This window comes from Bubalus bubalis, chromosome 3, assembly GCF_019923935.1.
Source record: "Bubalus bubalis isolate 160015118507 breed Murrah chromosome 3, NDDB_SH_1, whole genome shotgun sequence".
Classification (NCBI taxonomy): Eukaryota; Metazoa; Chordata; class Mammalia; order Artiodactyla; family Bovidae; genus Bubalus; species Bubalus bubalis.
The window spans coordinates 53,071,581-53,098,425 of NC_059159.1; the positions used below are offsets into that span (position 1 = coordinate 53,071,581).

The 26,845-nt window shown below is 40.8% G+C and overlaps 2 protein-coding genes and 1 non-coding gene across 7 annotated transcripts in view; 2 read left to right on the plus strand and 1 right to left on the minus strand.

Annotated features, from left to right (window-relative positions):
• On the minus strand, nucleotides 1-25,906 carry PRR11 (proline rich 11). 3 transcript variants are annotated; one of them, XM_025281187.3, is made up of 10 exons: nucleotides 25,172-25,316; nucleotides 13,652-13,784; nucleotides 10,011-10,161; nucleotides 9,461-9,583; nucleotides 5,783-6,043; nucleotides 4,395-4,493; nucleotides 3,768-3,880; nucleotides 2,633-2,692; nucleotides 2,447-2,543; nucleotides 1-210 (listed from the first exon to the last, which is right to left on the minus strand). In XM_025281187.3, the coding sequence occupies exons 1-10, from the start codon at nucleotides 25,200-25,202 to the stop codon at nucleotides 142-144; spliced, it is 1,137 nt and encodes a 378-aa protein (XP_025136972.2). In that variant the 5' UTR covers nucleotides 25,203-25,316; the 3' UTR covers nucleotides 1-141. The 3 variants fall into 3 exon arrangements, with proteins under 3 accessions (XP_025136972.2, XP_045020896.1, XP_025136970.2); XM_045164961.1 differs by lacking the exon at nucleotides 1-210 and adding an exon at nucleotides 224-492; XM_025281185.3 differs by lacking the exons at nucleotides 1-210; nucleotides 25,172-25,316 and adding exons at nucleotides 225-492; nucleotides 25,323-25,906.
• TRNAG-CCC lies at nucleotides 7,202-7,274 on the plus strand. The gene has a single exon. It is a non-coding gene; the product is annotated as a tRNA-Gly (tRNA).
• SKA2 (spindle and kinetochore associated complex subunit 2) overlaps nucleotides 25,839-26,845 on the plus strand; it is a 30,413-nt gene continuing 29,406 nt past the window's right edge. Inside the window, exon 1 of one of the 3 annotated variants that reach the window (XM_025281188.3) lies at nucleotides 25,839-25,993. In XM_025281188.3, coding sequence (XP_025136973.1) covers nucleotides 25,961-25,993 — 33 coding nt within the window. In that variant the 5' untranslated portion in view covers nucleotides 25,839-25,960. The remainder of the gene's footprint in view (nucleotides 25,994-26,845) is intronic. The other 2 variants (XM_044939623.2, XM_045164962.1) reach the window with 2 other exon arrangements.

The following is a 26,845-nucleotide window of genomic DNA, read 5'->3' on the forward strand; positions in this document are numbered from 1 at the left end:
CACGGGCTCCATACATATTTTAATTCTTCAAATGAATTATATATTAATATAATTATTTACACATATTATACTTCAAAAGGATTGGGGTCATTTTATCTGTACATTTTATGGATCATTGCTGGGAGTTAGGCAGAGGTGGCATCAGTTTTGTTCATCAAAGCTGCTTGTAGAAACTGGCAGAGTTTGAGGTGGGCTTCTAGGGTGAGCCAGCTAAGAAAAAAATAAGAAGTCCCAATTATAATATGAATTATGTTCTTGTGGCCAGCATAGCTCTCCTTTCTCGCTATCAGAACCCAGATTTTATGCAAGGCAGCAATGCGGCCAGATTCTAAAAATCACTTTTTCCAAGTTCCCTGATATAATCAAAGTTCCTGCATATCACCTGTTTAAAGAGATGAAGGGCAGTTTAGCTAGGATATCTTTTTGATCTTTCCCCTTCTTATCTTGCTTACAATGTAGACAAGAGGCTTTAGGCAGTGTAGATGTTCTGCACTGTAGGGATAAAAGCTATATATTAAGGTTGGAAGAGAGGTGACGACATGGAGAAGCTGCTATACCCTGTATCCACTGCCTATTTCCCAAGGCAATATGCAGAAAAGAAAAATAAGCCTTCATTTGCTTAAGCCACTATAGTCAGATTTCTCTTACCCACAGTCAAACGCAAAACCTAACTAATAGGAGTGGGGAAAGTTATTCCATGTCTAAAACAAGTTTTTACTCAATACCCTGTATCTTTGGCCACCTGATGCAAAGAGCCAACTCACTGAAAAAGACCCTGATCCTAGGAAAGACTGAGGGCAGGAGAAGGGGGCAACAGAGGATGGCATCACTGACTCAATGGCCCTGAGTTTGAGCAAACTCCGGGAGACAGTGAAGGGCAGAGAAGACTGGTGTGCTGCAGTTCAAGGGGTTGCAAAGAGTAGGAGACAGCTTAGCAACTGAATAACCACCACCATCCTCTACTAAGTGGATTTTGGAGAGCACAACATATGGCAAAGGTCTCATCTGTGATATTTTTAAACTGTTTATTTTTGGCTGAGCTGAGTCTTCGTTGCTTTGTGCAGGTTTTCTCGAGGTGTGGCCAGCAGGGGCTACTCTTCATTGCGTGTGCGGGCTTCTCACTGTGGTGGCTTCTCTTCTCGTGGAGCACTAGCTCTAGACCTTGGGCTCAGTAGTTGTGGCGCACCCTTCAGTGATTCCTCCGCATGCGGAATCTTCGGGACCAGGGATTGAACCCGAGTTGTTCCCTGCGTTGGCAGGCGGATTCCTATCCACTGCACCACCAGGAAAGAGCCTCATCTGTGATTTTTGATGCTGTTGCTCAGTACATGGGTTTGTTGCTCATTACATTTTTACATGCTTCCGCATTAACCAATCCACTATAGTAGTTATAGGGTGGGGCAGGGACAAAAAAGACCTAGAGCTGAACAAAGAAGGGAAGGGCAGAGTTTCTTGTGGTTAGGGTTTGGTGCTTCCGCTTCCATGGCCTGAGTTCAATCCCTGGTTGGGGAACTGTCCCACAAGCGGCACAGCCAAAATAAGAGAAAAAAGGAAAGGGCTTAGTTGTTAAATAAGGCCTCTGCCCTTCACAATTTATGGTATCACCATAATGTGACCTGGGAGTGGACTCCTACTGAAGGAAAGGGGCATCAGGCCTCACCTGCAAAGAAGGCCACACAGTGCCCAGCAGGACAAGTTGATTGGCAAGCTCCAAGGATTCTCACTGAACCTTGTTACTTTCCTTCGCAGAATTTACTTCAGTGCAAAATTACACAAATTGTGATTATTGATTACTGTCTACTTTCCCCACTAGACTGAAAGCTCCAAGACAGTAGATCTGTGCCTGTTTTTGCTTATCACTATCTCCCTGGTATTCCAGCACAGTGTCTGGCATATAGGGACTGCTTAATAAATAGTTATGAATGAAATTAATAAAACCAGACATTCATTGCTAAAGTAGAGATGATAATCTTAGCTTTTTCATAGCATTTCATGAACCACAAACATGAAGTTCTTTATAAAGCATCAGTTCAGTTCAGTTCAGTCCCTCAGTCGTGTCTGACTCTTTGCAACCCCATGGACTACAGCAACACCAGGCCTCCCTGTCCATCACCAACTCCTGGAGTTTACTCAAACTCATGTTCATTGAGTCAGTGATGCCATACAACTATCTCATCCTGTTGTCCCCTTCTCCCGCCTTCAATCTTTCCCAGCGTCAGGGTCTTTTCCAATGAGTCAGTTCTTCGCATCAGGTGGCCAAAGTATTGGAGTTTCAGCTTCAACGTCAGTCCTTCCAATGAATATTCAGCACTGATTTCCTTTAGGATGGACTGGTATAAGGAACTGTTTTAAAATTACTACTATTATTAAGAAAGATGCTTTAGATTATGATTCTAAATTAAAGAGTTTGAAGAAAAGGAACCAAATGCTTTTCATAAAGGCTTACGTGGAATTTTCTCTTCAAGGCCTGGGTCATCACCGGGGTCAGCCCAGTTCCTGTTTCCACATTTTCTTTATTAGTAAGTGGGGTTCCACCTGGGCTCCTGCAAAGGTAATGAAAAGATTGGGAGCTGTGTTTTATGCCAACTTCTCAAATGAATTTAGAGAGCATAAAGATAGGAGAATGGATTACCTCTCCACATCGACTTTTCTAAGTAGTTTCCGTAGATCTAACTGACTTTTACCAGGAGTACTGATAAAATAAAAATACAAAAGTTAGAGCTCACCAGATTGTATAATTTTTCTCAAAGTAAAGCAATCATTTCAAAGTGGCAACATCTTAGAAAGTAGTTTGTTACATTAAAAAATAGCAGTAGATGCTGATAGGAGCATAAAGTGATATAATGATTCTAATAATAAGAAGAATCTAATACTTGAATAACTAATACTTTCATTTTATTATTTTTTAAAAATAAGTTACTTTTTTTGACGTTGTAATTACACTTGTACGAATCCATCTTAGGGCAAAACTCAGTTATGCACACAGATGATGGACAAGGATGATTATTGAAGAGTTCCAGAAATAAAAAAATCACAAACAACCTAAATGTCTCAAAAAAGGATTTTATCTATGAAGTTCACATATTAAAAAACTGCATCTATTGAAGAAGTCAACATGATTCTTTAAGCTAATTTTTAATGAGATAGGGGAAAGTTTATGACACAGTAATGAGAAAAGCTGTATTTGTATATATTGGGCTGGCCAAAGAATTCATCCACATTTTTCTGTAACAATGCACAGAAAAACCAAACAAATTTTTTGGCCAACTCAATATAAATTACACATGGGTACAGACATGTGTATGTATGTATATACATATTTCATGCAATATGTATTTAATATACATATTTCATACACACATACCTGTAATATGTATATTACATATACATATTTCATACACATATACCTGTAATATGTATATTACATACACATATTTCATTGATTCCAAGACATTCTAGTTTTCATATTATTTCTGAAACTGTGCAGATTTGAAAATTCTTGATGATATTTTATATTTTGCAATAAACAGCACCATGAACTGGAAATAATAGTGTACATGCCTAGAAAAAGACTAGAATGATAAACAACAGTATGTTAAGAGTGGCTATCTCCAATGATATGATTATTTGATGATTTTTGTTTTCTTTAAGCATCACTGTATATTTCAATTTTCCTATATGATCATATATAATTTTTAGAGTTAGAAATAAGCAAAATATTACTATTTTAAAGTGGCAGTAGAGTGTAATTCTGTGCAGATCCTTACATTAAGACATTTGTAACTCGAGTTGATAACACTTTGGACTTTGGTTTCAGGGCAACGCGCTGCAGGTCAGAGATAGTAACCAGTGCCTTCTGTGCCTTTGGTGATGGTACAAGCTTTAATCACAAAATCAGACATTATTAAAAACAGATTTAAAAGTATCATTCAAAATGTAAATATACCAAAACAAATTTGAATGCTGAGTATGTGTAAAATATATCTATTCAATTTTTATTCCAAAGCTTCAAAGTATATCTCTACCTTTTCAAGCTAATGGTTGCCATAAAACTGCTGAATTAAATAATTGGGGGATTTATATATTTTGTTGAGGAGATCAAAAATTACTCAAATAAAATATCAAATGCTTTCCTCAGAACAGCTTTTATATCTAAGACTTATGCTTCTTTTCTTTTTTTTTAATGCTTATTTTCTATTAAGAGACAGGGAGGAGGGTTCAGGATGGGGAACACATGTATACCTGTGGCGGATTCATTTGGATATATGGCAAAACCAATACAATACTGTAAAGTTAAAAAATAAAATAAAATTTAAAAAAAAAAAAAAAAAAAAGAGAGAGAGACAACCAGGTTAAAAAATGAAAGACCACATGTGTGGTCAATGATTTCTTACCTTCCTCCTTTCATCCAAACTCTGTGTCTTCTTTAATTTCACAGTCAGTAGATCTTTAACTGTTATCTGCATGGGTCCATTTTTTTTTAATGGTCCAGCCTTAAGATACAAGGAAAAATTAGAATTCAAACTGAAACCAGGACATCTAGTCAAATGCAAATCCAAATCTAGTTTTTAAAGCCTTAGAGTTAAAAATTAACTCTTATTTCCCCGAGGAGCCAATCAAATTCTTTCCATGCAACCAAGAACTAATTCTGTTTTCAGTATCTATGGATGCTAAGGCTACTGAGAAATATTAATGAAAATGTAAGGCTTTGAAACTAAGTAAGAGCTGGGCTAGTTTTCTACAACTACACATCTTCCTTAGGAATCACTGTAATAAGATAGACGTAGAAAGAGTTCCTCTAATCAACGTGAAGTTTTGCCTGAACTACCTAAGAAAATGACACACTTGCCAGAAAGCAAGAACATATACTTGATGAGGCATATATTAGGGCAACTATAACAGCAGACTCTGCATTTAATTCAGTCATTTTAAACCAAATGTATCTGCAGTGAAAAGTAATCAGCTTTTTAGATAGTGCTGTGTTAGTGGGCAGGTAAGTAGCTCTAAAGGAGACTGGTTCTCCAATCCAATGGTGTTACACTTTAGGATCTACCAGTTCTTTTTCTTAAAATGCTTTTTTATTGTGATAAAAGTCACATCCTAAATAATATAAAACATACTATCTTAGCCATAATTAAATGTACAGTTCAGTGGCACTAAGTATATTCATATTGTGCAACACTGACCATCATCTATCTCCTGAATTCTTCATCTTCCTAAACTGAAACTCTGTCTCCATTAAGCACTAAATCCCCATTTCTCCCCCCAAAAAGAAAAAGGTAAGTCCCCATTCCCCTTCCCCACCTCACCCTTCCTGCTTTCTGACCCTATGAATTTGACTGTTCTAGGACTGAAGCGACTTAGCAGCAGCAGCAGCAGCAGCAGGTACCTCCTACAAGTGGAATCAAACAGCACTTTTTTGCACCTACTGTTGTTCTGACTTCACTCACTAAAGAGTCTGTTTTTAATTTGGTTTCCCAGAGAGATTTTCCTCTTGGTAAAAAAGGTATACCAAGAAGCCAATAGGAATCTCCCAACCTGCTGTGTTTCATTCATTTATCCTCCAAAAAAAAAAAGCACTTTCATTTCTAATTTCAACTTCTGTGATCTCCCAGGGGACCATGTCTTTAAAAACAATAATTGCCATAAGCAGGAGATGGAATTAGAACAAAAGGTAGTCCTTCCTGTCAAAACCCTTTGCCCAGCCTTAAAAAAGACACCTGGCTTGACTCCTTCTTTACCCACTGACCAAAACACACCTTTACTAGACTGTTTTTTTTACCTGAAGTGCTTTCGTGAGAGCAGGTTTTCTGAGCAGCAACGGCGCTGTCGGTGGTGGGGGAGGAGGCAGAGGAGGAGGAGGAGGAGGAGGGGGCGGAGGGGGAGGGGGCGGAGGGCGACTGGCGGGCTGCGCTGGGGAGGGAGGACGGAGAGCTGCGGAGTCTGCAGGGCTGGCTAGAGCACAGGCGGGCACGTCTGGACGCTCACCACCCGTGTGACACGCTTGACCACAGCTGGGACAGGAGGAATTTTCTGAGATGGCCTGGAAGAAAAAAATTGCATTTGGCAACTGAAGAAGAGATTTATTTGGTTCTTCTTTATTTTTTTGAGCAGTCATCAAAATGATAGCTGCCACGTGTTGAATGTCTTCTCTGTACACCACGTGCGCTACAATATTTTCTCATTTGTCACAAGCTCATTCACTCATTCATCTATTTGTTCTGTGTGTGCTATATGCCAGGCACTGTGGCTACAACGTGAGTACTGTCTGTCTCCCCATCTAGCTGATAGTCCGCCGAGGAGCACAGACCTCAAACATACACAAAACATGAACACAGACCTCAAACATACACAAAACACATTCGAAACAAGCCAAGTAATACTCTAACAAGAGCCAAGGCTTAGCTGGTGGCTCAGTGGTAAAGAATCTGCCTGCCAATGCAAGAGACACAGGTTTGATCCGGGAAGATCCCACATATCCCGGAGCAATTAAGCTTCTGCGCCACAACTACTGAGCCCATGCTCTAGAGTTTGGGAGACGCAACTACCGAGCCTGTGAACCCTAGAACTTGTGCTTGCAAAGAAAGAAGCTATCGCAGTGAGAACCGTATGCACCACACCTAGAGAATAGCCCCTGCTCACTGCAAGTAGAGAAAAAGTCCTCGCAGCAATGAAGATCCAGTACAGTCATAAATAAATAAACGATTATTTGAAAAGAGAAAAATAAGAGCCACGAAGTGTGCTGTGAGCGTGAATAGCTAGAATTCTGCTGTTGCTGCTGCTAAGTCGTGTCAGTCCTGTCCGACTCTGTGAGACCCCATAGACGGCAGCCCACTAGGCTCCCCCATCCCTGGGATTCTCCAGGCAAGAACACTGGAGCTAGAAGTCTAGAGAGTAATATTTAGCCATGACCTCAAGGATGAATTTAGGCTTCTCAGGTGAAGAAAGGATATAAAGATTGAGGGAAGAGAGTTCCTGGCAGAGGGAAAAATACTTAATGCAGCCAAGAATATAGTCTATTCAAGGAACTGATAAAAAAAAAAGTCAAAGGTTGCAACATGACTCTAATGGGCTCCACTGTCTTCCCCCAACCACAAGTCATATATTGACGCCTGAACCCCTAGTACCTCAGTATGTGACTGTATTTGAAGACAGGGCCTTCAAAGAAGTGATTAAATTAAAAGGAGCCATTAGGGGGACTTCCCTGGTGGACCAGTGGCTAAGGCTCTGCACTCCCAATGCAGGGGACCCAGGTTCAATCCCTGGTCAGGGAACTAGATCCCATATGCCGCAACTAAGACCCAGCACAGCTAAATAAATAAATATTAAATAATATTTAATAAATAATAAATATTAAAAAAAAATAATAAGGGGGCCATTAGGGTGGGATCTAATCCAGCGTGACTTGTGTCCTTATATAAAGACAAAACTTGAACACATAAGAGAGACACCAGGGATGCATGGGCACAGAGAAAAGACCATCTAAAGACACAGAAGACAAGCAGAGGAGAGAGGCATTAGAAGAAGCCAACCCTACCAGCACCTTGACCCTAGACTTTTAGCCTTCACAATTGTGAGAAAACAAATTTTGTTGAATAAGCCACTCAGTCTGTGCTACTTTGTCATGGCAGCCCTAACAAATGAATACAATGACCCCTGGAAATAAGAGGGCAGAATAGTGCCTAGGGGCTGCTATAACAAAGTATTAAAAAGTTGGTAGTTTACAACAAAGAAAAGTCATTCTCCCCTACTCCTGGAGGTTGAAAGCCTGAAATCAAGGCATGCATTCCCTCTCAAGGCTCTAGAGAATCTGCTTCTTGTCTCTTCCAGCTTCTGGAGTCTATTGGTATGTCTTGGTTTGAGGCCCTATGACCCAAGTCTGTCCCTCGGTGGTCCCGTTGCTTCTCTTCCCTCTATGTGCCCTACTCTGTGTGTCTTTTATAAGGACACTTGTCATTGGCTTGAGGGTCCAACCAGATAACGAAGTATGATTTCCTCATCTCAAAACCCTTCACTTGATTATCTATCTACAAAGACCCTGGTGGATAAGATAATATCTACAGGCTTTCAGGGATCAGGACTTGGACCAACTTTTTGGAGGACCATCACTCAGCCCATGACAGATGGTATCTTCCCCATTTTTATCGATGCAGAAACTAAGGTCCGGGTTGTGGGGTGATTTGCCTTTTCTCTTTAGGCTAGATCACCTTCAGGTACAAATTCTGGGAGTAGGGGTATAGTCCCAGAAGTGTCTCTCTAAAACAATGAGCACAGTGTTTATTCTTTACGTTTTAGACACTGAGAATAGGGGTCTTTAAAAGAGGGGACAGGAACTTCTCTGGCAGCCCAGAGTTTAAGACTCTTGCCTTCCAATGCAGGGGGCATGAGTTCTATTCCTGGTCAGGGAACGAAGATCCCACATGCCTCAGGGTGCAGTCAAAAATTAAAAAAAAAAAAAAAATCCCTTCTTTGAAGAGGGGACATGTAACATGGGGAAGAGCTTCTATACCATCCTATGGAAGAGCTGAGAAGCACACCAGGGACAGTGAGGTAGTGCAGTCATTAGCAACAGCAAAAGCCATAAACACCCTGAGACTGGGGGCAGTCAAAGGAAAGGGCAGTGTAACCAGATCTCTGGAGCTAGGTTAACCCAGAGAATCAAGAAACATGGTGGACTTGACCTAGTGGGAGTGGGACCGAGGCAGCAATGATAGCCATTGCTGGAGAAACAGCCCAACACAGAGAACAAAGGGGAAAAATACCCCATCTTTGTCTTCCTTGGGTCGGGAAGGTCCCCTGGAGAAGGAATGGTTACCCACTCCAGTATTCTTGCCTGGGAGAATTTAATGGAGAGAGGAGCCTGGTGGGCTACAGCCCATAGGGTCACCAAGAATTGGACATGACTGAGGGGACTAACACACACACACACACACACACACACACACACACACACGTATATGTGGCACTAGTGGTAAAGAACCTGTGTGCCAATGCAGGAGATATAAGAGATGTGAGTTCGATCTCTGGGTTGGGAAGATCCCCTGGAGGAAGACATGATGACCCATCCCACTCCAACATTCTTGCCTGGAAAATCCCATGGGCAGAGAAGCCCGGTGGGCTATGGTCCAGGGGCTGCAAAGAGTTGGATATGACTGAGCAACTAACACTTCCACTTTTCTCGCTCCTTCTAGCCTCTCATTAGCGTTTCCCATGAGTGCATACCGGGAGCCAGTGACATGGAGCTTAGGCAATGGTGCCTGCAGGGGTCAGCCCCACTGCAATGCAGAGCAGAGCCTCCGCAGTTTAAGGAAGAAATCTGACAGCAAAGATGCCCAGAACTAGCACGAGCCTGTAGCCACTCTTCCTTCTAATGAATGCACACTGGAGTTCCAATGCAGGACTTAAGGACTCTTGCCCCCTTACCTATATCTGGCTTTGTTTTTCATTTGATAACACTAACCTTCAGGGCTTCTTGGAGCTTGCATACTTCATTTTCCAAAACGCAAAACCGTTGTTTTAGAGTACGAAGTTCTCGGTGGCAGAGACGGGATGGAAAGACGGTGTTTTTTAAAACTTCGAAACTCTGAAATTCACAAATAAAGACGTCTGACTCCATTGAGCAATATGATAAGGACAATATGATAAAGAAAATGCTACAATGTATGTTTTATAGAAGTGAAGGCAACAACAAGGATCTACTGTATAGCACAGGAAAGTATATTCAATATCTTTTAATAATCTATAATGGAAAATAATGTGAAAAAGAATATATATGTGTATGTGTGTAACTGAATCACTTTGCTGTATACCTAAGCTAAAACAACATTGTAAATCAACTACATTTCAATATAAGAATTTTATTAAAAAAAGTGAAGACAGACATAAACATGTAACTTCATATTATGTGAGCTAAGCTCGAGTGTCTACTGACCTAAGCATGCACACGTGAACACACATACTAAGTGTGTAGAAAAACCATAATGCTGAAAAAAGGTATGTCGAATCCATACCTGGGTCATGCAGCTCTGGCACCAGCTGTATATAGACCATACTCTATTTGTCAAAAGCTTTATTGCATTTGTAAAACTGGGAAATCTGAAGTTCCAGGAGAGTCTTAGCCAGCTTCTGCTAATAGGTATATCTGTTGAAGGAATAACCGCTCTGCAGGAAAGACAAAATCAAACAAAGGGAAAACTCCTGAGTTGGAATTAACAGGCTCTAATTAAATAATTCTTAGCTTAGCACCTAAGAGTTGATGCTTTTGAACTGTGGTGTTGAAAAACACTCTTGAGAGTCCCTTGGACTGCAGGGAGATCAAACCAGTCCATCCTAAAGGAAACCAGTCCTGAATATTCATTGGAAGGACTGATGCTGAAGCTGAAACTTCAATACTTTGGCCACCTGATGCAAAGAACCAACTCATTGGAAAAGACCCTGATGATGGAAAAGACTGAAGGCAGGAGGAGAAGGGAATGAAAGAGGCTGAGATGGTTGAATGGCATCACCGATTTAATGTACATGAGTTTGAGCAAGCTCCGGGAGTTGGTGATGGACAGGGAAGCCTGGCGTGCAGCAGTCCATGGGGTCACAAAGAGCTGGACACGACTGAATGACTGCACTGAACTGAATTGAATTAAATAGCAAGCTAGTTTTATAGTATGACTGAGAGGCAGAGATTACTAAAAGCCAAATTTTTCATTTACTTCTAGAATTCCCAGTTTGACTTGTAGAACAAATATTTATTGAGTAAATAATAATAAATCAAATAACACACTAAATAAATATGTGTCAGAGATTCAGTAATGAACAAAATAGACAAAAATCCTGCCTTCATAGGCTTTACAAAGAGGGCTAAAAGAAAAATATATGCAAGCTACTTGACGTTATGTGGCAGCCTGGATGGGAGGGGATTGTGAGCGAGAATGGGTACATGTATATGTATGGCTGTGTCCCTTCACTGTTCGCTGGAAGCTATCAGAACACTGTTAATCCACTATATCTGAGTACAAACCAAAAAGTTTAAAAGAAAATAAATATATGTGGGTTGTTAGGTAGTGAACATCCATAACTGGGCATTGGTTTTGCTTTGGCTCTGTCTCTTCATTCTTTCTGGAGTTATTTCTCCACTGATATCCAGTAGCATATTGGGCACCTACCGACCTGGGGAGTTCATCTTTCAGTGTCCTGTCTTTTTGCCTTTTCATACTGTTTATGGGGTTCTCAAGGCAAGAATACTGAAGTGGTTTGCCATTCCTTTCCCCAGAACAATATTGAATAGGAACCAGAGATTATCAAAAGCCAAATTTTTCATTTACTTCTAGAATTCCCAGTCTGACTTGTATAACAAATATTTATTGAGTAAATAAATAATAATAAATCAAATAACACACTAAATAAATATTTGTCATGAATGATCCATGTATCAAGGTAAATTGGAAGTGGTCAAACAGGAGATGGCAAGAGTGAACATCGACATTTTGGAAATCAGAAAAATAAAATGGACTGGAATGGGTGAATTTAACTCAGATGACCATTATATCTACTTCTGTGGGCAAGAATCCCTTAGAAGAAATGGAGTAGCCCTCATAGTCAACAAAAGAGTCTGAAATGCAGTACTTGGGTGCAATCTTAAAAACGACAGAGTGATCTGTTTGTTTCCAAGGCAAATCATTCACTACCACAGTAATCTAAGTCTATACCCTAACCAGTAATGCTGAAGAAGCTGAAGTTGAATGGTTCTGTGAAGATCTACAAGACCTTCTAGAACAAACACATGCAAAAGATGTCCTCTTCATTACAGGGGACTGGAATGCAAAAGTAGGAAGTCAAGAGATACCTGGAGTAACAGGCAAATTTGGCCTTGGAGTACAAAATTAAACAGGGCAAAGGCTAACAGAGTTTTGCCAAGCGAATACATTGGTCATAGTAAACACCCTCTTCCAACAACACAAGAGAAGACTCTACACATGGACATCACCAGATGGCCAATATCAAAATCAGGTTGATTATATTCTTTGCAGCCAAAGATGGAGAAGCTCTATACAGTCAGCAAAAACAAGACTAGGAGCTGGCTGTGGTTCAGATCATGAACTCCTTATTGCCAAATTCAGACTTAAAGTGAAGAAAGTAGGAAAAACCACGAGGGGTTCACAAAGAGTGAGACACGAGTGAGCAACTGAACTGAATTCAGGTAGTGAACAAATGCTAAGGAGAAAAAGATTAAGCAAGATAGCAGGAATGTGAAATGTTGCCTGGAGGCGAACATTTCAATAGGGTAATCATAGAATGTCTCACTGAGAAGGTGGCTTTTGAGAGCAAACCTCAACGGAATAAACTAGCAAAGCAAATATTTGGGGAAAAGAACATTCCAGACAAGGGTAACAGTAAGTGCAAAGGCCCTGGGGTGGGTGCCTGTCTGAGGTGTTTGAGGAGTAGCAAGGAGGCTGGATGACAAGGGTAGAAAGAAGGAGGGAAGGGGATTAATGGATAATGTGAACCAGACCATAAAGGCTTTGTGGATTATACAAAGAACTTTCATTGTAGAAGACCAATATGACATGATTTTAGTAGGCTCACTTTGAATGCTGTGTTGAAATACACTGCAGAGGGGGCAAGGGCAGAATAGGAAGGCCAGTTGGGGGACTTTTGCAACATTCAGGAAAGAGAGGAATCAAGGATGGTATCATGGTTACTGATTTTTTGAGTCTATTTGTTTCAAAATTTTTTCTGTAAAGAGACCTTTAAAAACAAAGTGTATAAAGTATGTTATTGTGAAAACCACCACCCAAGAGTTTTTAGACATCAGAGTCTCTTTTAATAATACATTTAAGCCCTGAGTCCCAGAGAATAAACAACCCAACTTTACCAAAACGAAGTTTTAAGTTCCAGCTGTATACCCCTCTTTTATCACTTAGTTACCAGATTTATACAACTGAGTAGGAAAGTAGAAAATAGTTACTGTGCAAAGAGCCAGCTCATTAGAAAAGACTCTGATGCTGGGAAAGATTGAGGGCAGGAGGAGAAGGGGACTACAGAGGGTGAGATGGTTGGATGGCATCACCTACCTACTCAGTGGACATCAGTTTGAGCAGACTCCGGAAGATAGTGAAGGACTTAGCAAAGAACAACAACAAAACTTCAAACACAATTCCTTGAGATTTTTTACTTCGTTTGAACTTTTTAAAAAAAATAATTAATTAATTTTTATTTATTTGGCTTCACCAGGTCTTAGCTGCAACACACAGGATCTTTGCTCTTCATCGCGGTTTGTGGGTTCTTTAGTTGTGGCCTGTGAACTCTTAGTTGCCACATGTGGGATCTAATTCCCAGAACAGGGATTGAATCTAGGCCCCTGGAGTCCTAGCCACTGGGCCACTGGGGTAGTCCCTCGTTTGAACTCTTAAACTATGGTTGCCACATGAAAATCAGGATGCTCAGCTAAAATTTAATTTCAGATAGAGGATGAATAAGTACTAAAAAATAATTTTTTGAGTGTATTTCAAATGTTGCACGGACAATACAAAAAAATCATTCATTGGTTATCTGAAATTCAAATTAAGTGGCATTCTGTATTTTTTGTTGATACATCTGGTGACTTGCTCCCAAACTGATCAGATTTTTAATATTTTGTCTGTTCCACATTATGCCTTACCTTTCTGGTGAGGGTGGCGGAGGAGGAGGTGTAACTAGCTTAGACTGGAAGTGAGAGGCTTCTTTTCTTTTGAATAATCTTTTCGCTTTGGCTTTTAGCTTTCTTCTTCGCTGCTTGAATTTGGGCATGGTTTCTGTAGAGAAAATATTTACATTTTTTATTGAAGAATAATACACAGAAAAAACACAATTTTTGACTGTAGAGGCCAGTGCATTATCACAAAATGAACACATCCTTGTAACCACCATCTTGGTTAGCAAACAGATCACCGCCAGCAATCCAGAAGTCCGCCTGAAGCAGGAGATAGAGGGACCCTAGGCTGAGCTGCTGGACTCTGCCCCCGGTCGACAGATATTACTTTTCTTTTCTTTTTGGCTGCCCTGGGTGTTTGTTGTGGCACACGGGGGAGTCTCTATTCGCAGCAAGCAGGCTTAGTTGCCCTGCAGCATGTGAGATCTTAGTTCCCTAACCAGGGACTGAACCTGTGTGCCTTGCATTAGAAGACAGATTCTCAACCACTGGGTCACCAGGGAAGTCCTGACAGATGTTTCAAGATAAAGATAATGGCAGGAGCTAGGAAGAGTTGAGTGCTGTTTAGATAAAAGATAAAAGAGACCACATATTTCTCATTCTTGAGGTCAAGGAGGCTCCTAAGCTATGCATGTGCAGAAAAGATCCTCAGGGGAAGGGGAGCCAGACCATATTATGTTCTGTAATGCAGTAAAGCACTAAGTCCACATTTGTAACTTCTCAGAGGCTCTTGCACTGGAATCCGTTTTAGCTAAATGATGCACACGCATACAAGGGAGGGCCTTGTATGTTGCTGTTCAGTCTCGAAGTTGTATCCAACTCTGCGACCCCATGGACTGCAGCACGCAGGGGATTCCTGTCCTTCACTATCTCCTGCAGTTTACTCAAATTCATGTCCATTGAGTCAGTCATGCCATCCAACCATCTCATCCTCTGTCTCCCCTTCTCCTGTCCTCAATCTTTCCCAGCATCAGGGTCTTTTCCAATGAAGGGAGGGCCCTGCACCAGACTAAATACAGACTCAAAGTCAAAGCAAGATGATTGGCCAGACGACACCAGGAAGAACTGACCCTGTATAAGTAATTTAATCCACCTCGAAAGTGTGCAGCTTTCTATCTCTCTGAGCCTGCCTGTGCTTTCTCTGCATGTATCTTCTCTCCTACTAAGCACGTTACTTGCCTCACTGCTTTTCACCTCTTTGCTGAAATCTTTCTTCAAAGCAGACAAGTGCCAGGGTGAGCGCTGTGGCCCAGGTTCAGTCCTTGGTCAGGGAACTGAGGTCCCACTTCAGGTCATCATAGGCTGTGGCAACCCCACCGCCACCTGAGACCACCCTGAACTGGGGGAAAATTTAAACTCAGATCTAAACTATCTCTGAAAATACCTTGGCTTTGGCATTATGTTACTCTAATTTTGTTTTGGTTTTGTTTTGCTATTCTTTGTTCAGTCAAGTAAATTTCTTCATAATGGAATCAAGCAGGACCTTGCAGGGCCTTCCCAATGCAAAAGGCCTTTTTTGTCTCCTTTGTCTTGTTTGTAGAAAAAAGGCTTCAGTCTCCAAGATGTCCCTCAAGTTCCAAAGAGCAGACTCAAACAGCTACTAATCAGAGAAGTGAGGGAATGCAGAATCAAAGGAAAAGCAGTCAAGCAAAAAAAGTAATAAGAGCTTAAACAATAGTTCAGAGATAAAACAGTCACAAAACTAATTCTTCCTCATGGGATATATATAACAACTGATGCATATCTTTGTGTTGTCTTGCAGAAACTAAGGACACCCCTGTACCCCGCCAACCCAGGGATGGTGACTATATGCTGACCACAAGCACTTAGACCCCAAACTGGTTAGAACCACAAATGTTGATGATTAAGATTCCCTAAACATCACCTTATTACCTTACCACCAAGCAAACAGAAGAAAGTCCACCAGCTGAGCAGGCACCCTATGACCCTCAGCCTTAATGTTGCCTTTACAAATCTTTGCCTGGGTTTCCCTGGAGGTTCAGTAGTTAAAAGACTTTGCACTGCAGGGTGTGCGGTTTTTTCCCTGGTCAGGGAATTCCCACATGCCATGTGCAGTAAGACCAAAAAAAAAAAAAAAAAAAAAAATCCTTGCCTGAAAGCCAGTGAGGAGTTCAGATCTTTTGAGCGTTAGCTGCCCTTTCTCCTTGTTTGGTATCCTGCAATAAACACTGAAGTTTCCTTCACCACAATGCAGGGTCAGTTGATGAGCTGCGCTCTGAGTTGGGCAAGTGGATCTGAATTTGGTTTGGTAACAATAACAGAGAAGATGAGATGGCAATAGTTGGGTAGTGTCAGTTTTTAAAAGGAAGTAAATTTCTTTGCTGGTAACATTTACTGGGCATCCATGGAACTTAGTGGAGTTGGTAGTGAAAGAAAAACAAAACTAACCTTTTATTTTATTTACTTTTAGGCACTTTCACATACACTTTTTCAGTGAATCTTCATTGTTGTGCAAGGTATTTTCCCTGAGTAAGAGAATTTTCATTACCATTTAGATCAGAATAAATCGAGGCTTAGAAAGATGAAATGATTTATCCAATGGAATGCACTAAAGCATTAAGTTCAAGTCTGTAAGTCTCCAAAGACCATGTTTGTCCTAATACATTGATGCAGTAGTAGAATAGGTGATATACAAGATAATAATAACTACCCCAAATCTAAGATATGGGTGTTTCAAAACATTTATTTTAAAACACTTTTAAACACTCATATATTGATATCAGTGAGTGTTATCTCTGGTGGCTCAGTGGTAAGTCTGCCTGCAAGTCAGGAGATGCAGATTCGATCCCTGAGTCGGAAGATCCCCTGGAGGAGGGCATGAAAACCCACTCCAGTATTCTTGCCTGGAGAATCCCAGGGACAGAGGAGCCTGGCAGGCTGCAGTCCATAGGGTCATACAGAGTTGGATACAGCTTAGGCGACTTCTCAGCACAGCATATTGATATCAAGGGGCGAAAGAGGGGTGGGAGATGAATTGAGAGATTGGGATTGACATATATACACTACTATGCATAAAACTGATAACTAATGAGAACTTTAGTTACCCTAAAGGAACTCTACTCAAGGCTCTGTGGTTACCTAAATGGGAAGGAAATCCAAAAAGAGGGGTCTCTGTATGTATAGCTGATTCACTTTGCTGTATAGCAGACAGTAAGACAACATTGTAAAACAACTATACTACAAAAATTAATTAAAAAATAAACACTAACTAGTAGATTTAGATTTAAATTAAAATCCTTTTTGGAAGAAAATTAAGTCAGAGCTGGCTTGTCGTGAAGAAGGGCTTTGCGGGTTTTAGTCGTTGCTACCTGAGGAACAAAGATGTCCTTATTCAAGCAGCAGAACTAAAAATGGTCTCAAGGGCTGGGCCTCCTTCTCTTCAAACCTACATTTGAATAGGAACAATTGGTCTTTAAAATACACATTCATTCCACATTTGTTCACGCTGTAACCCTCCAGCACTTGGTATGCAGCTCTAGGCTTGCTAAGCTCTCCGATTCCCAGGACTGAAGAACCTCCCCCAGCCCCACTGTGGGTATTCAAGACTAAGAAATGCTTTAGTCCCAAGAAAGTTGGACTTATAGAGGCCACCCTTCATGGCAGTGGGTGACAGAGCGTGTATCAACAACCGTTACAGGAGTAAAGATTCTCGATAGCATCTTATTTAACTAAGTGCCAGGCCTCAGATTAACAACATTTTTCTTAATTGTTCTTAAAGGCTTGGGAGACATACCTCAAGATAGCTGATTTCACATTTATTATATCACTTTTCCTTTCCACTGAAGTAATGAAGGAAGGCTAAACAGGGATTGTTAAACACAAGGGATGTCTAAAAGATTGATTAAAAAAAAAAACGTAAAGCAAAAATACTCTGAATGAAGATATTTAGGAAAGCCTCAGGAAGCAACAAAAAACTTATGGTTGCTAGAAAAGAAGTTAAACCTCATCAAATCCATGGCCAAGACTATTTCATGAAGAAACCTCTATCCAAGGCACAGAGTTCACTGACTGGGATTCCCCTGGCTCTGAGATTTCCATAGTAACCTCCCCTCGCTGTCTTTCAGCTGCTCCTTCACAGCCCTCCTCCTCTGTTGCTGTTCCCTCTCTTGCCTTGTCGTCTTTTGTTAGGGATCAGACTGACAAAGAGAACTGGCCTCCTGCTTCCCTTTTTCCTATATTCACCAATCCCTCAGTTATGAAAACAGACTTTAAAAGGAGCTGGACATTCTGGTTAAACTTGGTGGATTGACTCTCTACCTCAACGACTGTGCTCTAATGATGTGCTGGGATTGGTACTTACTGTTACATTTTTAGGAAGTCTGTGAGCCAGTTGTTAAATCTACCATTTAAATTATATAAACTTATAATTAAATTTAGATTTTAGGTAATTTAGATTTTAAAAGGTATTTATAAGTATACAAAACTCAGCATTCCATAAAGGTTTTACTAATATGTATGCTCTTAAGTTTTTAACTTATTTTCTCTATATAGTGAAAATGCTTTAGATATATTACTGCTCATTTCCTCCCAATGCCACATTCAAGGACTTCACACTGGAAACTTAAAAACTGGCCATGATGGGAGAATTTATACCATGGCTATTATAAAAAGGGAAGTGAAGTCACTCAGTCATGTCCGACTCTTTGCAACCCCATGGACTGTAGCCCACCAGGCTCCTCCATCCTTGGAATTTTCTAGGCAAGAGTACTGGAGTGGGTTGCCACTTCCTTCTCCAAGGGATCTTCCCAACCCAGGGATCAAACATCCATCTCCTGCATTGACAGGCAGATGCTTTACCATCTGAGTCACCAGGGAATCCCTATTATAAAACACTACAAATTTGGGAATCCCCTGGCAGCCCAGTGGTTAGGATTCCACATTTCCACTGTAGGGAGCATGGCTTTGATACCTGGTAGGGGAACTAAGACCCCTCAAGCTTCAGGGTCAAAAAAAAAAAACCAAAAACCCCAAACCCAAACCCCTACAAATTAGGGCTTGATTTATTAATTTTGTTCACTTTTGAGAAAGTGATAAGGACTTCCCTGGCAGTCCAGTGGTTAAGACTGTGTTCCAATGCAGGGGGTATGGGTTTGACGCCAGGTCAGGGAACTAAGATCCCATACGCTGTGCAACATGGCCAATAAATAAATAAATAAACGAGTAAACACAGTGATAAAAAATGTTAATAGGGCAGATTAAACTTAAGGGTATATCTTGTCTGTAGTCATTACATTTTGAACAGCGGAAAAATTGAGGAGGATTACTCCAGTATTTGAAAATGATTATTTATCAGAAATTGCTTACTGAAATGAAGTTCCAATATAAATCTTTGGGTTTCACATTTGTCTTACTTCACAGAGTAAATGAAAATATTAACCAAGATTCATATCAGGACGAAGCTTGTTCATAGACTGCAACCATAGGTTGGTTACAAATGAAGTCTATAAAAAAAATCAATAATAGCATTTTGTGAGAATCAATTGGCTATATAAAATTTATAAGAAAAGGTGTACTCCCTTCTGAAACATCATGAAAAAGACAGTAAAGGAATAAAAAAGGCATAAACTCAAATGACAAAAAATAGGAACAGATACTATAATAGATGATACATGTGAACTGAATCCTGGAAAATGGAACAGTGGTAACTGACTTGGCAGAACAGAGGAAAGCTGAGGCTTGACTGGATGGTAGAGAAGCCAACAGGAAGCAAGACAAATCCCAGAACTCAGAGAAGTTTCAGACTTGAAAGCATCAAGTCCCTTTGAAGGTTTGGGTTGGTTTAACTGGATTAATTGAAAATCTTAACAACTGGATAGGCTTTTGACACCTTCCCTCCAGTCCATGCAGCCAGGCAGTGTCCTGGTTTTCATTTTATGGACAGGTCTATTCTCTGGAGAAGTTAGAGTTGCTGAATTTGGGTCACTAGGCATAGCAGGGTCATGTCTATGTCACTATTCAGAAGACGGGATGGTCCTGAACTGAAAAGTGAGACACTCAATTCCCTTCCTCAGCTCAGCTCCCCAAATACAAGCCACCCAAATTTAATTCCTGGCCTCAAAACCCCACACTTCTCATTCCTCCTGGAGGAGACTAGATTCTTCTCCAGGGAAACTGGCTTTAGCTTGATAATATCCACATCTGCTACTTTGAGCTGCCAACCAACTATCTTTTTTGTGTCTTCCTTTGACATACAATAGCCAAGATCATCAATCATTTTAGGAAGAGTCTTAAATATGAAGGATAGAGACCAAAATAAACAGAGAGGGAAATGGAAAGAATGTAGAAAGTAGAAGAAAACTTAAAAAAAAAAATAAAAAAACTTCAGAAAATGATATGGATAAGGATGGGGGAAAGGAAGGAGAGGGTGAGATGAATGGAGAGAGTAGTATGGAAGCATATATACTAACATATGTAAAATACACAGCCAAAGGAAATTTGCTGTATGATTCAGCGAACTGAAACTGGGGCTCTGTAACAACCTAGAGGGAAGGGACACATGTACATCTATGGCTAATTCATGTTGATATATGACAGATATCAAACCAGTATTGTAAAGCAATCATCAATCAATTAAAAATAAATTTAAAAAAGGATCAAGGCCAAAAAAAAAAATTCGAGATCTTGCATTCTTGAAAAAGGAAAAGAAAAAGTTTTTAAAATTAAAAATAGTAGAAATTTTAAAAATGTAACAGAGCAGTTTGAAGATTAAAGTTTTAGATGAGAACAGAAAAAAATGGAGAGAATTTTATCAAATAAACAATACAAAAATATTCCCCAGAACTGAAGAACTTGAATCTCCAGGTTGAAATTATACTGAAATTATTCAGCATAATTTGAATAAAGATGCACATTGAGGCATGCCATCATTTAGAACACCAAAAACAAAGAGGATATTCTAAAAGCTTCCAGAGGTAACACAGCCTAGATACAGAGGACTGAGAATAGAATGACAACAGAATTCAACAGCCACCCTGCAATTCTGACGGAGAATGTTTACAATCCCATACCTGGCCAAAATTTCAGTCAAGTGTGAGAACAGAAGTGAGATAATAATGGGAATTTCCAGGATAATGGTGACCATAAGTCCTTGGAAGACAGTTTTGTAGCGGGCCCAGGGCAGGGGTCAGCGAACCTTTCCTGTGAAGGGCTAGATAATAAATATTTTAGGCTTTACAAGGCATCTGGTCTCTGCTACAACCACTCAACTCTGCATCAAAACAGCCATGGACAATGACTGTGGCTGTAATCCAATAAATGTTATTTATGGCTATTGAAATTTGAATTTCATAGAGTTTTCATATGTCACAAAGTATTATTCTTCTTTTGATTTTTTTCCCACCTACTACAAATTGTAAAAACCATTCTTAGCTCATGAGACCTAGTGAAATAAGCAAGTGTAACAGAGGGCTTCAGCAGGAAAAAAAAAAAAAAAGGAAATAGATCAATTACCTAGTGCATTTGAATATTCTGAGTGGAGTTTATTATTTTTCTGTAAAGTTTGGCCAGGTTACTGAGAAGTGCTTAAAAAAATAAATATATAAACAATGTCTAGGAAAAAGTTGTATAAGAAAATAAATGAAATCATAGTTAACATGTAATGATCAGCTGTTACACAATATTTTATAGTATAAACATTGAGTATTTATTTAATTAAAAATTGTGACGTAGGATGCTATAAAACTCTTAGAGGAACACATAGGCAGAACACTCTTGACACAAATGACAGCCAAAAATTACGACACAGGTATATTGGGAAGACAGAAGAAAGTAGAAATTAGCAGTTCTCTAAACTTATACAGAGTTTAACTTTGAGGGGAAAAAGAAACAGTACGATATTATAAACATATTACTTCGAAACATGGAGGTAAACACCAGAAAACAATCACAAAAGTGGATAATGCTGCCTTTGGGCAAATGGGAACCAAGATTATAGACAGAGGACTCAGAGGACTACTATTTCTTGTTTGTGTGTTTCTTTCTAATAAGCCTTGAAGTAGTATTGGACAGTTAACCTTTGGCATATACTATTAGCTGGAAAAATAGCACCCTTCTGAAAGTGGGTCATCTCTTTCTAGCCATTTCCTGGTGGTTGTTCCAGTGCCTATTCTACATATTCCAATGTATATCATTTGAGAAATTATTTTTGGGCCCTGGGTCATTATTACCATCTAATAGCCTTCTAATTAAATATAGTAATTGACACAAGTAGAGAATTAAAAGACTATGTCTTATCTGTCAGGATAGAGAGATCCAGTCTGAGATATTTTCTAGATTAACTGTATTAAAAAATCATCATAGCTTTTCCAAAATTAAAAGATAATGAATTCTCACCTCAAATAGGACAGAGGATTGAGCAAGCTAAGGTTTCTTTTACTATCATTGCTTTATTAAAAGCTTTAGATACTCTGTAGAGGATAACTGTTCAATTAATAGCGTATATAGAAATCTTTATCTAGATGAGACATGTACTGTCCCTTTTCCAAAAGGGTAATGAGACTTACAAATTCTTTTTGATAGATTAGGTGGGATTCCAACTGCTAATACTAGATAGAAACTCATCCTTTCATGATGACTCAAAGCATTTTTCTTATTTTTTTAAATCGAAAAATACACTTCCATTTTACTTACTTTGCTTTGAAAAGAATTTAAGGCCATTAAAAAAAAAAAACCTGTACCACAACATAATAAAAAAAAGTGAAGAAATAAGAATATTCCATTATAGAATAGACTATATTAAAAAAGTATTCATATACACGAATCAGAAATATTTCTCTAAGTCGTCCTGTCCCTTCTCCTTACCATCGCTCCCCTTTCTGTCTTCTGTCTTCAGTTGACGTCACTATTCCCTGGGCTCTCCCTTGTTTTTGTCTTTTGATATAGTCTATTTTCCCCTACTCTTTTTTTTCGCTTGTACTGGGTCTTTGTTGCTGCATAGGCTTTTCTCTAGTTACAGAGAGCAGGGGCTACTTTTGAGTTGAGTGTGAGGGCTTCTCATTGTGGTGGCTTCTCTTGTTGCAGAGCACAGGTTCTAGGCACATGGGCTTCAGTGGCTGCAGCACATGGGCTCAGTAGTTGCTGCTCCCGGGCTCTAGAGCACAGGCTCAATAGTTGTGGTTCACAGACTCAGTTGCTCCTTGGCATGTGGGTTCTTCCCAATTAGAGATTGAACCCGTGTCTCCTGCATTGGCAGGTGGATTCTTTACCACTGAGCCACCTGGGAAGCCCTCCTCTACTCTTAACTTTGAACAATTTCAAACCTTGAGAAAATTTATAAGAATAGCATAATTAACATTCATATCACTCACATAGATTCACCAATTGTTATTGGTTAGCTATTTCTCTTTATAGGGGTATATGTGTAATGTATAATGTATGCTATCCAATATATATATAACCACGAGCATGTGTGCTAAGCTGCTTCAGTTGTGTCCAACTCTTTTTGACCGTATGAACCGTAGCCTGCCAGGCTTCTCTGTCCATGGGATTCTGCAGGCAATAACACTGGAGTGGGTTGCCATGCCCTCCTCCAGATCTTCCTGACCCAGGGATCAAACCTGCTTCTCTTATGTCTCCTGCATTGGCAGGTGGGTTCTTTACCACTAGTGCCACCTGGGAAGCCCCATCTAACCATGTATTTATATATAATTTATGTAATTTTTATATATTACACACACACCCCTATACAGAAAAATAACAGTTGGTGTATCTAGGTGCATAATATATGACTGTTTATGATCCACTAGGTACTGTGGTAGGTAGGGGATACAATTGTGAGGAAGACCAACATTTCCTGTCCTTATGGAATGTTTACTGGATGTTTACATCATCTCTTTTGTGCCTCCATAGCACTCATTTTTACACACCCTTATTATGACATTTATTACATAGCATTGTACTTTTCGCTTACACGTTTGTCACCCCACTGCACTGTGAGATATTTCAAGGGTAGGATAAATTTTATTCATGTCTTTCCTCAGGATTTAAAGTATAGCAGGAATTAAGTAATGTTTCATTCAATAAATGAATGGAAGAAATCATTCCTGCTAAGTGTTATCTAGCAAGCGTTCTCTATTTTGATTAAGAATATACTTTAATACAATTCTGAAAAATCTCTTGGTGAAGGAGTTTTTTAGTTCTTCAAATCATACCACCTTCATATGGTTAAAGGATGGGTCCAAAAGTATTTCCAGTACAAAGATGGAATCAATAGTAGAGAGAGAATTACACTCTTCCACAAGAGCTGCTGAGGCTGCTAATAAGTCGCTTCAGTTGTGTCTGACTCTGTGCGACCCCACAGATGGCAGCCCACCAGGCTCCACCGACCCCTGGAATTTTCCAGGCAAGAGTACCAGAGTGGGTTGCCATTGCCTTCTCCGCCACAAGAGCAGGCACTGCTATTAAAACTCCACCCTGTGATACAAAAAGATGCTTTTGGTCTGGGGGTACTTTTAAAGCATGGCAGCAATGGAAATTGAAATAAAGTCCTATGTCTAATTTATAATGAAAACGAATGCCCGGTTTTTTGTTCTTTTTCTTGTTTCTCTTTTGGTCTAGCCCAACAATAAGTAATGAAAGTCAGGTTCCTTGAGGCACAACTTCTAGATAAACACCACTGTTCATCTGCTGTTCTGAATTATCTTCCAGGGTAAAATGATTTATACAGATTATATTGATACAGACCCCAGGGACCACAGACCACTGGATTCAAGACCCCTAGACTGCAGACAATTAAGATGATTAATCTCAGCTCCTTTGTTCTTTCCCTTTAAAAACCCAGAACTCAGAGACCAAGTTGGAGTGAATCTGAGACTTGTCTCCCACTTCCATGCTTGGCTCCCTACAATAGAACCCTTACTTTGCGGCAAACTCTCCCAGTCAGAGTTTGGCTTTCTGCTCTGCAGACACAGGAGCCCTTCGGTTTAAAAATGACAATTGCGTTTCTTTAACATCTTACTAAAACACATTTTAAAGGAAAAAACCACAGGGCTATTTTTGGTACTTGCTTATTTATGTTGTGCAGCATTGCTATTTGTTAGCTCCAGTCTTGTTTTTCTAAAGAGGCTGCGGCTCCCTAAAGCTTAGCCCAGCACAGTACTAAGCACATAGAAAACAGGTCACACTTTTAAAGCTGATACTCTCACAGAACATAGGGCGATATTAAGACTATATCGAGGAACACCGTATTACTCCTTGTAAAAAAATGTACTTTCTCAAAGTGCATAGGAATCGGAGGTCTTGTTAAAATGTATATTCTGATTCAGTAGGTCTGGGTGGAGCCAGATAATCTGCATTTAAATAAGAACCCAAGTGATGCACATGCAGTTGGTCCGCGAACCACATTTTGAGCAGCAAATACATGCACAGGAATGTGCAAAAGGAAGGCGGATACTTTGCTCCAAAACATATTTTTGCAGAGCGTTAATTAAATATAACTCTGATTAGAGCCGAGTCAGGTGGAGCACTTCTTACCCATCCTTAACCCTCCTCTTTTCCGATTCATCTCCTCTCTGAGTCCAGCCAAAGTTCCCACCTCTGCAAACCGTTACGAACGCCAGCAGCAACAGACCTAGCTGCAGGAGAAGCGAGCCCAGGTAACGTAGGAAGATAACCCTGCACTTACTAGTCTTAAGAGTCCGGGGATACGATGGAGTCACGTCAGAGGCCTCTCCTTTGCCATAAAGGAAAATTCAAAATTAAAACCTTATCGCGGAGGGACCAATCGTAGCCTTGGTCTTTCCACAATTCGCTCTCTGTGCAGTGCCGGGAGCACAGTCTGGCTTGTGATTGGCTGAAGCAGCACGAAGCTCGGGCCAATCAGGAATGAGGCGCTTCTTGTACGAATAAGGGGAAGGCGGGAGCGAAGTGGAGGGGAAGTCAGAGGAAAGGCGTGTCACGTCCCCTTTGCTGTTTGTGGAAGCTTTTGTGTAATTGGTTGGCTCTTCTTCCGACTGCACCAATCGCAAGCTCTCCTCTGTAGAACCCTCGCTGTGAAATTAAACGCCGAGATACGGCCGCAGCCAATGGGAAAAAAAAAGGTGCAGGAGCCAATCCTCCTGCGGCGTTTTGTGTCCTTGCCCAACAGGAAAAGGTGTTTCATGCGGAGGGGCGTTTCCAAGCCTCCAATAGGCGGGCGCCGGTGAAGCGGAGGGACCAATGAGAACGAGACGTTGAATGACAGCTGTCCAATAGGGACCCTCAGTGCTGGTACGGTTTGCGGCTTAAGCGCCGCCGCGGTCTGAGGAATGTCAACTATTCAACATGGAGGCGGAGGTCGATAAGCTGGAACTGATGGTGAGTGTGAAGTGAAGGAGATCTACTGGGTCGTTTATTTTTTCCCCGATGGCCTCCAAGTTGGAACGCGATTTGGAGTCGCCGGAAACCCTGGGCGGAGGAGGCTGGACTAGGGCTCGAGCTCCCTCCTCCTGCACCAAAGGGAGTCGCCGCCGCCTGGTCTCTTTTTAACCGCCGCGAGGGAAGGGGTTACATCCGGGAAACTCGTGAAGGAAATGGCGGGAGATGCTGAGGGTGCGGGGCCTTTGGAATTCCTTGTTTCTTGCCCTCAGCTTTGCGCCCCTCGGGGAGCTGTGGCTGATGCAGACAGCGTTCTCTGTATTTCCACCGAAAAAACCTGACAGAAATGGTCTCTAAACGCCCCTAGAAGAGGAGAGGTCGTTCACCCTCCGAGAAAGCGGGGATAGAGGGTGGGGTGGGAAATACACCGAGAGGGGCGGAGAGAAATCCCTTTAGGGCTGAAGCTTTCACGTTCAGCCCGAAGCAGGCTGAATAAGTCTGAGAAAGGATGTTCTACTCGCGTGCACAACTTCTTGGCGGCTGAAGAAGCTCCTAGACCAGTTTGGCCCTTCGGTGGGGGAGAGGTGTGAGCCTTGGGAATCTGAACCACGAGCTCCTTTGCTGGAACGCGGGCGGGATTGGGATGTGGATTGCACCGGTGCTCTGGAGTTGCCTAGCTTCATTCATTGTGAATGTAGGGGGCGGGGGCGAATAATTGGAAAGGACTCCCGCTGCTGCTAGGCTTGTTCGAGGGCGCCAAACTGGAGGGCTTGTCCCAGTTTTTTCTTTTGGATCCTTCCCTCACTTGTCCTCTTTATGCTCTCCCTCCCATTCGTTGACTAGTGGCTTGAT

Bases quoted from the DNA above. Each gene is read 5' to 3' on its own strand.
- PRR11 (XM_045164961.1), bottom strand. From the start codon at position 25,202: ATGAATCGGAAAAGAGGAGGGTTAAGGATGG. The intron at 13,785-25,171 runs GTAAGAAGTGCT...TTTTCTCTACAG, and splicing joins AAGAGGAGGGTTAAGGATGG to AAACCATGCCCAAATTCAAG. The intron at 2,693-3,767 runs GTAAGGATCTGC...TTATTTTATCAG, and splicing joins CGAGTTACAAATGTCTTAAT to TACTCCTGGTAAAAGTCAGT.